The following is a 12,599-nucleotide window of genomic DNA, read 5'->3' as shown; positions in this document are numbered from 1 at the left end:
TATGTATGAACTAGGGAGAAAGAGCATGGGAAATACAGCGAATGAAGAATTCTCCATTCAGTGGGAGAACTAAAATTCAAATAAATTTAAAAACCAGATAAAAATAAAAATAGATTAACCTCAGTTAGCTTAACTAAAATCAATTTTATCAGCAGAAGTTTTGCAGAGCAGTTCATGAACCTGCAATGAATTTTTTTCAGTGTTTAAGATTACACTAATCTTTCCTTCTATGGTAGCCTCCTAACAACAAACACTACATATTTTTGTGAGAGTGGGGACTGATGTCATTCCACCCATTTTAGCAGGCCACTTTCATCGCCTTGCTGCTTGTCCAAAAGGCAGCAGGAGCGTGTGAACGTGGTGCCATTGCGCATGCGTTGTGATGTTTAGAAATACCATCTACAGGCAAGCAGAATAACCTTGAGCCTCGCTAGGTTTTTGTGATTCACTCTTCTTGATTATTTATCTTCTATTCTTTTAATTCCAAGGAAAGTGCCTTGCCAGTAAAGTGATACAAACAACGGCTGAATCACGAAAGGCAGCACCTCCCGTTTAGCTCCTTTGCAAGGAAAGCCCTACACAGTTCACACTACCCTTCTGTGTTAAGAAAGCGCTCCCAGCAGGGAGGTCTGGATTCTTCTCCGCTCCCAGGCATGCAGGAAGGGTGGTCTTGGCACTTCAGTCTCAAAGACAGACTTGTCCCACCTCCAGGGGCCACGGGCAGCATAACCCGAGCTGCTGCCCTTAGCTAACACCAGCTTCCGCTACAGCTCTCCATGTCCATAAAGCATGGTCTGTGAAGTCCTGCCTTACCGACTGGGTTTTCTTGGCAGTTCGGAAGTCATGTGTGAAGCTAAGCCCCTTACGTCGATTAAGTCAGTGGGAGCACTGAATTTATCTTTTTCAGATACTAGTTATCAGAAAAAAAAAAGACTAGGACTTCCGTAATAGCCTATTTCTGAGCACAGTATTTAAGACAGTCCAGTTGCTAATGTTCTTTCTTACAGGTGCAACTTCTGCAGCAGTTATGAATTCCAGTGCATTAATACTGAATAAAGCACAGTTAATCTTTCAAAAACTTTACAAAACTTAACATTTATGTCTCATTATTCACCATGCTAACATTACCATCTGAATTCGCCGGCTTCGTAATCTCTTGGTGATTTGCACAGCGACTGTTCATATTTTGCTATGTGGCTTTTCTAGGTCCTCAGACGATTTTTCCTGAGGTTACAGCTGGAGGGGGCTGTATCAACCTCACGTGGAATTCACTGGTTTGTTATATAACTGGTGCTTGAGGGGGCGGCGGTGGTGAAAGAATCGGTCGGCTGGTGTTAAACATTACCTTATTCCTCCCGTGCTGGTTTTGCCATCTGAGCTAAAGATACTGCCTCCACTTGCAAAGCAGTCCCTAATGAGTGACAGCAGGAAAGGGATTTTTGAGCAGCTTCCAATAAAACTGAAACTTTGAAAGGAGAAGCTTAGATTTTTAAATCACATTCACAATTTATTTCACATATATACCTACAGAACTAAGTTCAGAAGCATTTGAGTCTCATGCTCAAAAGAAAAACTAATTCAAGCTCTAAATGAGTTAGGATACACCCATCTTGCTATTTTTCCAGCTATGCAGCGATGTCACTGACTCACTTAGCTACTTCTTGACAGTTCTTTATTTTGAGAGGTACAAAATCTTCTGACAGATACATAATTGAGAAACCCTGGGAAGAAATGTTATTTTGTTTCAGCATCTGCTCTATAAATGAAGATAAGCAAACCAGATTTCTAGTTCCAGAAAATACGACAGCTCTTCTTTGTTTCAAAAAGGGTGACATAAAAGGCACAGCAAGAGTACATATATTAGAACGGCTTGTAGGACAGGAGCAGAGCCATTCACGGGTTCCCATGTTCCCTAATACTCGCTTTGTCGCTCTGTCTTGATGTCTGTTTGTATCTTGGTTTTAACTTACGACAGATCTTCTTGGGCACTTTTAAGCGTTACAGGAAGAGGCTCTATTAATATAGCAAGAACGTTTTACAGATAAAATTTCAGGGGTTGACAAACAGAATTCCAAAACTTATTAAACTCAGAAGTTTAAGCCCCTGCTGTAGATACTCCATTTGTATTGGGCACAGGTTACTGCAAGGATCGCTACATCTCGGTTTCTGTTAACACTGGCTGGGTTACTCTTCCCTTCTGATTTTGCTTCTATGATTTCTGGCATTTTACACCGTGGAAAATTGGTGATTCAGAGAAGAGAATGGAAATCAGGATTGTCGTTTGTATCTGTGCACTGACAAATGGATTGTTAAGCTTGTGTAACATGTGGAGAAAGCTTTTTGTATTCCTTAGATGAGATTTGTTAGCAGGGGATTGGAAATGCACTGTGATCTTTCTCTAAGTTTATTTCCTTTCTCGGTAGTTTTTCTTCTCGCCTTCCCCCTCTCTCGGATATTCACTTTTTAAATCAAAAGAATTACTTATGAGAATGAAACTATTTTTGATCATACAAGGCATTTTTTTTTCCACTGGCAGATATTATAAGACTGGAAGCAGCTTTACAGGAATGGTGACAGCAGGTTACAAGCTTTTGTAACACAGTTGTGATCTAGGAAGGGAAGATCCAGTTCAGCCTTGTGGGAAGTCTCTTTGCACATTCAGTTTGCTCATGTATTTTGATTTGATGAGGGGAAGGAAAAATATTCCCTCCGTGAGATTCTAAATGAAGCCACAAACATCCAGTTTCCTCACCCCAGTTATCCCAAGGAGAGAAATTTCCAATTACTTGGCAAATCAAGAAGGAATATCCAGAGGGGGTCTGAATCTAAGGGCAGCCTTTCCTTTCCTTACAGTTTCAGCTGCTCCCCAGCTAGAGGAGAAGGCTGCAGTCCAGGAAGCCGCAGGGAACCGCTCATCGCACAGTTTTTCTCTGGGAGACATAACAGCACCATGATTAGAACACAACCAGCCAAACCAAGCCCAGCCCAGCACACCAGGAATCCCAATTTCTGCACGGGAATACAGGAGGAGACCATGCACTAAAGCTTTAGGAGTGTGGAGTCTTTTACTCTGCCTCATATGTAGTTTTTCTTTTGACAACATGAAGCCCATAAACACTCAGACCAGATGGTGTAACGTACAGCAGCAGGAGATGGAGCTTATTAGCTACCACTTCCTTCCGCTAGTATACAGCCCAGAAATCTGAAGGACCTTTAAATCGCCCGCTGGGAAAAGCCGAGTCCCTTGCAGGAGACAGTACGAGGGCTGTATCGTGTGCCCTTACACGGACATCACTGCTTCATTACGCTTCAGGTCCCTGCTCGGAAGTACGCAGGTACAAAACGTGCTTAAATTCTCAGAAGAGAATTTCTATAATTAGCAAAATAATGTTGTAGACAACATTAAAAGTCTAAAATTTAAATGTCCGGCATTTGCAAACAAGTGAGAAAAGATTCTAATCATACAAAATACCTCAACAGTTTTGATACAAAGCCTATCTAGTAATAGTATGTAACCAGAAGTCTTCTATGCTATTTTTGTACTTTCTTCCTTAAATTACAGAATATCAAGAAAAGGGCTCGCAAAAATAATTGGTTTCCTTTGCAATCAGCCTGTCCCTACCTTCCTGTTCCAGAACTCAGGAATGCTTCATTCCACTGCGCTACAATCACTTTCCACAACAACTCAATACACAGCTCTAAACAAATTATGCGGCTTAAAGGTTAAAAAAAAAAAATCCCATCCTTCGTTAACACACAAATCCCATCATAAAGAAAACACTGGGAACAAGAGAAGTAAATAACTACCCAGCTGAAGAGTCCAAAACTACCACATTTCTAAAAGCCTGCATAGCAGTAGTTCTTTTATGAGATCCTTTTCCTTTTCATTTTACATTTTTTCTTGTCCTTTTCAAAACTGAGCTCCCCTCCAGCTGCAAACATAAAAAAATGCATTCTACCATGTCCTGTTTACCTGTCAATAAGTAACTGTTATGATATTCTTTATTTTGATAGTCTTTATTGCATGAATACTACTGGCAAAGGCTCCAAAATATGCAACTAGCAGGTAGAGCTATAGGGAACTATTCTACCCTGTTCCATCGACCACCATGTTAGCACGGGTAGCACTTGAGCTCTTCCTTCTTAAGGTTGAGAGGAGTTTGGGGATGCCCCATGATGAAATTTTTCCCTTTGTTAACTGTTCTTCGTGGAAGTTCAAAAGCACAGAGTCCTAAATTCACCCAAATGTCTATTAAAGTGATGAAAAAAATCACAGCCACTCTGTTGTCATCAATTTCCTCGGGGAGAGCTCACAAGACCACAAACTTGTGGCACATTACAGGATTATTCTAGTGTTATACATACGAGATTAAGGGGAGAAGCTGATAAAGATTGGCTTGTTTACCTTTACACGTCATTTAAAAATAAAGTAGTTGAAGCAAACACCACGTTAGCCTGGAGAAGAGGAGGCTGAGGGGAGACCTTATCGCTCCCCACAACTGCCTGAGAGGAGGAGGGGGCCGGGCAGGGTGTCGGTCTCTTCTCCCAAGTAACAAGTGATAGGATGAGGGGAAATGGCCTCAAGTTGCACCAGGGCAGGTTTAGGTTGGACATTAGGAAAAAAATTTTTCACCAAAAGGGTTGTCAGGCACTGCAAGGGGCTGCCCAGGGAAGAGGTCGAGTCCCCATCCCTGGGGGGATTTAAAAGCCAGGCAGGCGAGGTGCTTAGCGACAGGGTTTAGTGGTGGACAGGAGCGGTTGGATTTGATGATCTTAAAGGTCTTTTCCAACCAAATGATTCTATGATTCTATGACATGCTATACACAGCCCAAATCCAACTCCCCATGGCCCTGGTACAGACACAAAGCAGATCTGCTGCCCCGAATGGATTGACATAATTCTGAGGTCAGAGGAGGATATGGCTATTACGTAAAAACCTTTTGCTACTTCACAGGTGACAAAAGAACCCCAGGACATTTTCCTGACAGGACAATTTCCTACCAGTGCTTGTCATCACACCTTAAATTTATGTCTATAATGATAAGTAAAATTGGTTTTGACTAGTGATATGATGGGAAGAGCTACAAGTCTTTAAGTCTTCCTTCCTGGTAAGCTTAAATTTGCTGAACTTCAAAGCATAGCAAAACAGACCACCAATTTCTGCACCCCATGTGTAGTTTTTCCTTTCTGGGGAAAGAAAGTGCTTTTCAGCAGTGGAACAGTTCTATTGCCTACGTATCCTCACCATTGCTAGAACGTCACATCGGGCAGAACTGAGAATCGATGGCAACAGCAGCACGCTGAAAAAACCAGGGATGAAACAGAAGTGGCCCTAAGCTGAGGAGCTCAGCCTTCTCATGTTGGGACGTAGGCCTCTCTGTGAGGCCAGCTGAGGTCATTCAAGGAAGATTTTGAACATTTAGCTGGATCTGTTTACCTACTGCTCCTGAATGTAATTTTATACACCCTCTCTACAAAACATTGAGTATGTTACCAAGCTGCAGCCTTTGTCCTATACATTTTTTTCCCCCCGTACTTCTTGGGCAAAAAGCAGAACAGGTCAATTCTTTGTGAAGCACTCCAAAATGTCATTTCCTAGAATACAAGTAATGCTAGGTTTTTCACACAGATTTACCAGAAAGTATTTGCTGTTGGATCCTCCTGCTAGGAATTACTCCAGTTTGCCTTGCCCATAATGCAGTTCAATATATTTATCCTGCCAGGAAATACACGTTTGTCTAACCAGAAATTCGCCGCCGTATGCTCACATTGTTAATGATCAATAAACTTTATCATGCCAATGACTCAATCCCAGATGCTTATCCTACCAGGAATTCATTCCTCTAAACTAGTGTTTTCTACAAATCTATAATTAACCTAAAAGCCATAAAGCTTTTTTGTACTGCCAGTATTTGTAGCGTACAGCTCCTTTCATATTTACTTTGGTGGAAACGGAGAAAACGGCGGAAGAAAACAGTTCCAATGATGTAAACATGTCACAAATAAGCTAGAAGTGCAATCTACGTATGGCACAACTACGAGAACTTTTTTCCTCGCAGCCAGGTCCATCGATGAGTTTCCCAGCAAGAACAACATTTCTGACGACTTCTGCAAATTCTGCCCCATCTCTTTCAAGTACAAAATACTGTGTTTACCAATTCTTCCAAGAATTAATTTACTATGTTTGCCAATATCCCCAAACTATATGATATTGGATCTGCCAGGAATTTACTTCATAAGATCTTCTTGCCAGGATGAAATATTGCAGATTTACATATCTCCAGATAAGCAGGAGTTTGAACATTCCAGTGACTAAGAGAATGCATTTTAAGATGTACGCTGTATGCAGTTAGCACTGACTCTTCAGTAGTCAGTGATACTTTGTCAGGAGAGTTTTGTATCTGCTCACATTGACTTGTTAGGCCAGTAAAACTTAGCTCAGTTTAAACAGTCTGTGGTGTTATTTGTTAAATCTGGAATTTCAGTTTCTGATGCAAAGAACTCCAGAGACACAATTTATGGTGCACTGGTCTCTCCATGAGGGACATCAGTACTAGACCTTAATCACACCTAGAAACCACTGCCTAATCAACAGATCCATTCTGTACGTACTGGGTTGTTTTTCTTTCATATTTCTATCTATAAGTCTTGTGAAACCAACCGACAAACCATTCCTCTTTGAACAGTAAGATTTGAGATACAATTTGAGGAATTGTACAAGTACTAAAATATTAAAGCAGTTAAGAATTCTCTATTTTGGTGTAGTTTTGGTAATGTGCAAGACCACATGGCCTTTCAAACGAAAATCTGACACAAAAAATGATTCTCAAAATACTGAGAGTGCTATTCAATTCTGTGGGATGTATTTGAGAACTCTGAAAATGTTTCATTTGAGTTCATGTCACGTAGAGTGCTGGTTTATACAGATTGTCTACATATGCAAACACATAAATACCCATGCATAATGATTTTGCATAATCTCAGATTCCAACTGAAACTTTTAGTAGAAATAAATCCTTAATATTGATAGTAACAATGAAATAGTCAAACTGCTCCTAACAAAAAACTTCACAGAAATTGCTGAGCTATATAAGTATTTTGAGCAATAAATCACATTTTACTCTCAAGCTATTTACTAAATTCAGATGACTGCCCAGTCTAATTTATATAACCTACCACGCTTAAGTAGCCAATACAAACTCTTCCAGTTTCCATAAACATCTAAATTGGTGATTTTTTTCACAAAACTAAATTAGTACAGATATGCCTACACTTGTTCCTGTTACAAGCTTCTCTTTATTAATTTTTTTATTCTGAAACAATTTTCTTCTCACGTTCCATCATTAGAGCTCGTTTGATTGCTCTCTCACCCTTCACCATTATCACTTCATTCACAACTGTTACTGTGTGTCTGTTTTCTCCTCTATTCTCACATCTTTCGTGGATGAAGTTCACGGATTTTATCCTCACTGTGCCATCTATTAACTCATCACACATTAAGTACTGGGTACTATTCCAGTTGTAGCTACAGAAGAATATTACGTCACTCTCTGGGGATACAACTATCGATGCCCCTTTAGCTCTAACATGCAGAATTTTTTTATGCAATAGTCTTAAGCAGCGTCATGGTGCAGCGCTCTCCTCGTGGACCAATCCTCTTTGGAAAGGGGTGCTGTGGGGTTTTTGGTTTTGATAATTTGGGGGGGGAGGGGGTTTACATTCCAAAGATGTGCCAAACATGAAAAAAACTTTGTTAAAGATTATGATGAGGAATTTTAGAAAAGAATGGATTTTAAACAAATTCGATCTACAGTTTTATGGATTCATGCCAGATTCAGAGCCCAAAACTGAACCTGATTTTTTTCTGGTATTGACTGAGCAGCTACCAAGAATGACCAAGAACTCGCCAACTCCCATGCCCCATATGGTGAAACCTGGTGTCCTTTTGGAAACAACACACTAGAACTGTAATCAAATCAAACTCTGGCTCAAGTCTGAAATTTTACACTCAGCTTTACAAACTTTTTTGCTTGTTTGAATTTTAAGCTCAACCAGTTTTATATTTCAAATCTGTGTTGCTTGCCAGGCCAAACATTTAGGTTCAATTTCTGGCAGAGGAAAAGTGTCTGATTTAAATCACTAGAAAGATATAGGGATGAATTCCTGGGAAGCCAAACAGTAATTGCACTGCTAAGTATATCTAACTCAGTTATCCCAAACTGAATTTCTCACAGGAGGAAACGACAATTTCTAGCACAAAAAAGTTCAACTCCATCCTTACAAACCAGTACACAACCGTATGTTTTTACAAACACTTTTATGCTCAATAACACAACAAAGCAAGCAGTATGTATTAAATAATAATATACTGACCTAGACAATTCAGGAAAGAAGGTGCCTAGAGGTAAGCAAGCATTTTAGTGCTACCCTGCACATTGACAAACTACTGCAGGGGCTTATGTGATTTTCTGCAAACATGGACATCAAGCCTCATCCTGCAGTTTGAGCAGTACAAGACTGTATTGCTTCCAAGAAGAAAAATACCAATGCTTGTAAAATGGAAGATCTGCACATTCATACAGTATCTCATAAAAATTAATTTGAATGGAAAAATCTTGGGGCATGTATTTCCAATAAAATCATCTTACAACATGAGTGTAGAATACTTGTTGGTTTGCGCAAGCATAAATCTGATTCCTACCAGGCCAGTCCTGAGTAACTGAGGTAAGTTCGTGTCTGACAACTTCTTGCAGAAACACACACTAATTTGACCATTTCTCCAAAATTATTAATGCGATTGCTTTCAGAGGCACTGTTCTGCAAGAATAAATTCAACATATGACACACAGGCTGGTTTCTCATGCCTACAATAGAGCGACTGCAACCCTTTTATGTGTGTCCAAGCTAGTGATGCTACAGCTAACAGGAATACCAATAGCAGCAAAGCTTTGCAAACAGGGAGCTCTTCAGAGGCCTAGGTCAATGCAGAGGTTATGCTTTCATAGCCATGGTTATCAGGAAAGAGTTAGCTGCTTTAAGTAGGTCTACAAGTATGTTTACAGCATGTCCAGTTACAACAATATAGCCGTATCTTAGTTAACCAAACTCTCGTAACATGTTCAAGATGAAGTCATTTACAGAGAATCAAACATGTAAGTTGAGTTTTCTATACAGTACTTTGCCAAAATCTCTATTCATCACTTTTTCTTTCCCAATATTGCAGCTTTGTAACTCTTTTGATGGAATATATGTACATGGATTGAGGCTATCTCTGGCAGCTAGGTATTACTTCTCCCACAAATGATAGGTACTTTCAGACAACACCAGTATTATGAAAGTAACTTGATTCAGAATATCTGCAGTAAAACCAGAAAAGGCTGCAAGAGCTATGTAGCACAGCTATTCTAATTTTTGCATTAATTTACACATCACAGAAGAGACAAATTTTCCAACTTCAAAAAGCCTATCTTTTATTTTTTTGTAAAAAAAGGAAATTATTTTAACATTCAGAAAATTGGAGAAGGCTTTTGTGAGTGAGCAATGAAGGACCGGGTTGCTTTGTGGGGGGGTTGTTTGGGTTTTGGTTTTAAGTACCAAATTTTTGAGCTGAGAATTACTGGCTCCACTGTAATGGATCAATTAAACCACTTCTTTGAAGAGCAGGGAGTGACTGCCCCTGGAACCCTGTTGCTGTCACCTTTAAGGGGACAGGACTCTCGCCAATTCTGACAGGCGCTCCGATTCCTAAAAATATTCTCCCTGCCCTACCATCTTGCTTGAATTTGTGAGAGCACTAAAGGCAACAGATAAGCTATTTGCCTGTACAAAGCATGTTAAATGCAGCATGGGTTTCCATGAGCAGCAGTCTACCAGGGAACACTGCAGTAAATTCTGCTAATTCCCTTCCATTTCATTAGTCTTAGTCTTTAGCTTTCATTTCCAAATGAAACGTGTTTGAATCCCTTCATAGGCTTTGTAAGCACATGCAGAGATAGATTACAACCTCAACGTTGAGTTTATACCAAAATGCACACAACCTATGCAAAAGTAGTAAATAATTAATCAGTCAACATTAGTAAGAAGAGTAGCTACTACTAACGAATTATTTATCTATAGCTATTGTGATGGTCTCCAGAATACCAGTCAGTCCAACCTACTAGAAAAGCAATTTTACTTCAAAACAATATTTACCAAATTTCTGATATTATGGTATGGTTAAAAATAAGTAAAAACTGGATTGTCACTACAAGCCTTTGAAAACAAAATGTTTTCTTGACTGCTGACAGCACGATATCGTTTCATAGTAAGTACTCAGAAAGCAATAACCATAATTGGTAGATAAAATAATTTACCTTGCGTGGACTGGTCAACGGCTTTTCTTTTTCTGCTGTGACTGTTATAATTAAGTCTTAGCTCTTGGCTATATTCATTCAGAGTTTCTCTTGAGTCGTAAGATTGCCTTTGCTTTCCCCCATCTTCACTTTCATCTGAAGAACTCGTGTAAGTTAGATCCACTTCATGTTTCACTTTTGACAGTGGCTGGTAGGGTTTGCAGTCCATCTGCTCCATCTCTGATTAAATAGGCTCAAAGTCATGAAAACAAGCAACTGGAACTCCTTAAGGAAATAGTCCTGGGAAAACAAACAAACATAACCCATTTCAGATATCTTATATTAATTTAGCTCACAAAGACCCAATTTTATTTTTAGTTGCTATAAACCGATTAGATTGTATTAATTTCACTATAAAGCAGGGAAGAATCTGAACATGTCTTATTTTACTGTTTTACTTCTTAAAAACAGAATTAAAATAACAGTAACTTGAAGAAAAAAAAAATAAAACCAAATCTTAAGCACAAATCCCATTAGACCAAGCAGTAACTGTACTAATATACAAAACATGTTGCAAAAACTCGTATTTGGTATTAAAACTGAGACGGAACAGTTACTATTTCTCAAAGGGATGCATGTTCAACTTAAGTGAAAATAACATTTTGTATCTTTTAAAATATGAAGCCTAGAAAACAGAAAGTTCCCTGTTTTGTAGTATTTTGCTAGAAATTAAACTACATTTATTCGAGAATAAGAGACGTCATACTGTAGAAAACCACCAGACTTCGTAAAAACAAAAATATACCACACTGTTACTCTATGAGAGCATATCATGGTTCAGAAATGGACATTTTCCCTTTAGGTTGTGTGGACATTTCAACAGAAAGCAGCTTCTACCCTGCAGCACAACCCCTATTTTTCCTCTGCCCCTCCTGTCTAAACTCATACCAACATGGGGGCTGTGCTGATCCTCAATGAAACCTTCCCTACTGAAGCTTGCAGTTCTGGGTATCATTAAAATGATGTACAAATCCAATGTAATGAAAAACAAGTGGGTTGCAGCTGCAGATGCAACTGGTGCACTTGTCCTGTAACCTTGCCTTCGTGAAGCTGTTTCCATCATTAATTTTCAGGCAAACCCTGCGATGAAATGACAGGTTATGGCACACCCTTTACAGCAGCACGGTTCACAAACAGGGAGCTCTGTTAAAATAGGTTTCAGTTTGGTTTTTGTTTTTTTTTTCTTTAGACTAACAGATGCTATTAACCTAGAAAAAGAAATGTAACAAAAAAGGTGGCTGTAAATATTATTGATAGAAGACCGAAACCATGGAAGTTAAGAGATTTTGTTTAATTAAAAAGCAATTGCTCACAGCTTCTTAATGCTTTTAAGGTCAGCAGCAGAAGGAAGGAAGCTTAAAACCCAGTTTGATATCGGCCCATTTCCCACCTGCCACAAGGACTTTTAACCTCATACATCACCAGCTGTGAGCTTACAATATCAATCTCCAAAAGCAACCACAGAAAAAGTGAAAACACACAGACGGTAAACATAAAAAGCCCCACAGAAAGCACTTCTTGTTAGAGGGCTATAGGGATGAGTCTAAGTTCTGAAATTGTCTGAGTTTTTGAGAAACAACTGATGGTAGCTGTCACTGTGTTCCAGCACAGCAATGCTTCATCTCCCGCCCGTGTGTCCACCCAATACTTTTGAAAGGACCACCCTCCTGAGCAAGAGCGGAAAACACCACACTTGGCGGGAAGAGGGAATAAGGCTTCTAACATAGTAATGGAAGAAGAAAATCCAGGCCCTCAGAACCCTTGGAGAGATGGCAGGAAGGGAGACAGACCACTACGGTAGAAGTAACACCATGGAGCAGGTTTCAGGACACAAGCTGGAGAAAGAGGTTTAAGACATGTCTTCACTTGAAATGCAAGATCTTGGGGAGTTTCATGCAGTCGTTTAACCCAAGATGGAAGAGCTCTTCAGAAACCTGGATAAAGAGCTCTAGCATTAAAAAAAACCCCAACCAACCAACCAAAAAACTAATAAAAAAACCCCACAGTTCACATCTCCTACTTAACCAACTGGGCTTGAAAGCACCCAATAGAAAACTCTTCAAGAGAGATAGAACTAACAAGACAAACTAAGGCGCTGCCAGTCTGCCGGAGGCCAAGAACGGCTGACAAGTGCGTCAGGGGCTTCAGCAACAAACACAAGGTTTCGCACTCTGGATTGATCGCAACGTATCAAGTTGGTGTGAAGA

The 12,599-nt window shown here is 39.7% G+C and overlaps 1 protein-coding gene across 2 annotated transcripts in view; it reads right to left on the bottom strand.

Annotated features, from left to right (window-relative positions):
- TENM1 (teneurin transmembrane protein 1) overlaps nucleotides 1-10,570 on the bottom strand; it is a 257,419-nt gene extending 246,849 nt beyond the window's left edge. For both annotated transcript variants that reach the window (XM_035902110.1, XM_035902112.1), the window contains exon 1: nucleotides 10,354-10,570. In XM_035902110.1, coding sequence (XP_035758003.1) covers nucleotides 10,354-10,570 — 217 coding nt within the window. The remainder of the gene's footprint in view (nucleotides 1-10,353) is intronic.
- Between the last annotated feature and the right edge of the window lie 2,029 nt (nucleotides 10,571-12,599).

This window comes from Egretta garzetta, unplaced genomic scaffold (genome assembly GCF_000687185.1).
Source record: "Egretta garzetta isolate BGI_Z169 unplaced genomic scaffold, ASM68718v1 scaffold411, whole genome shotgun sequence".
NCBI classification, from domain to species: domain Eukaryota; kingdom Metazoa; phylum Chordata; class Aves; order Pelecaniformes; family Ardeidae; genus Egretta; species Egretta garzetta.
This window is presented reverse-complemented; position numbering and strand designations above follow the sequence as displayed.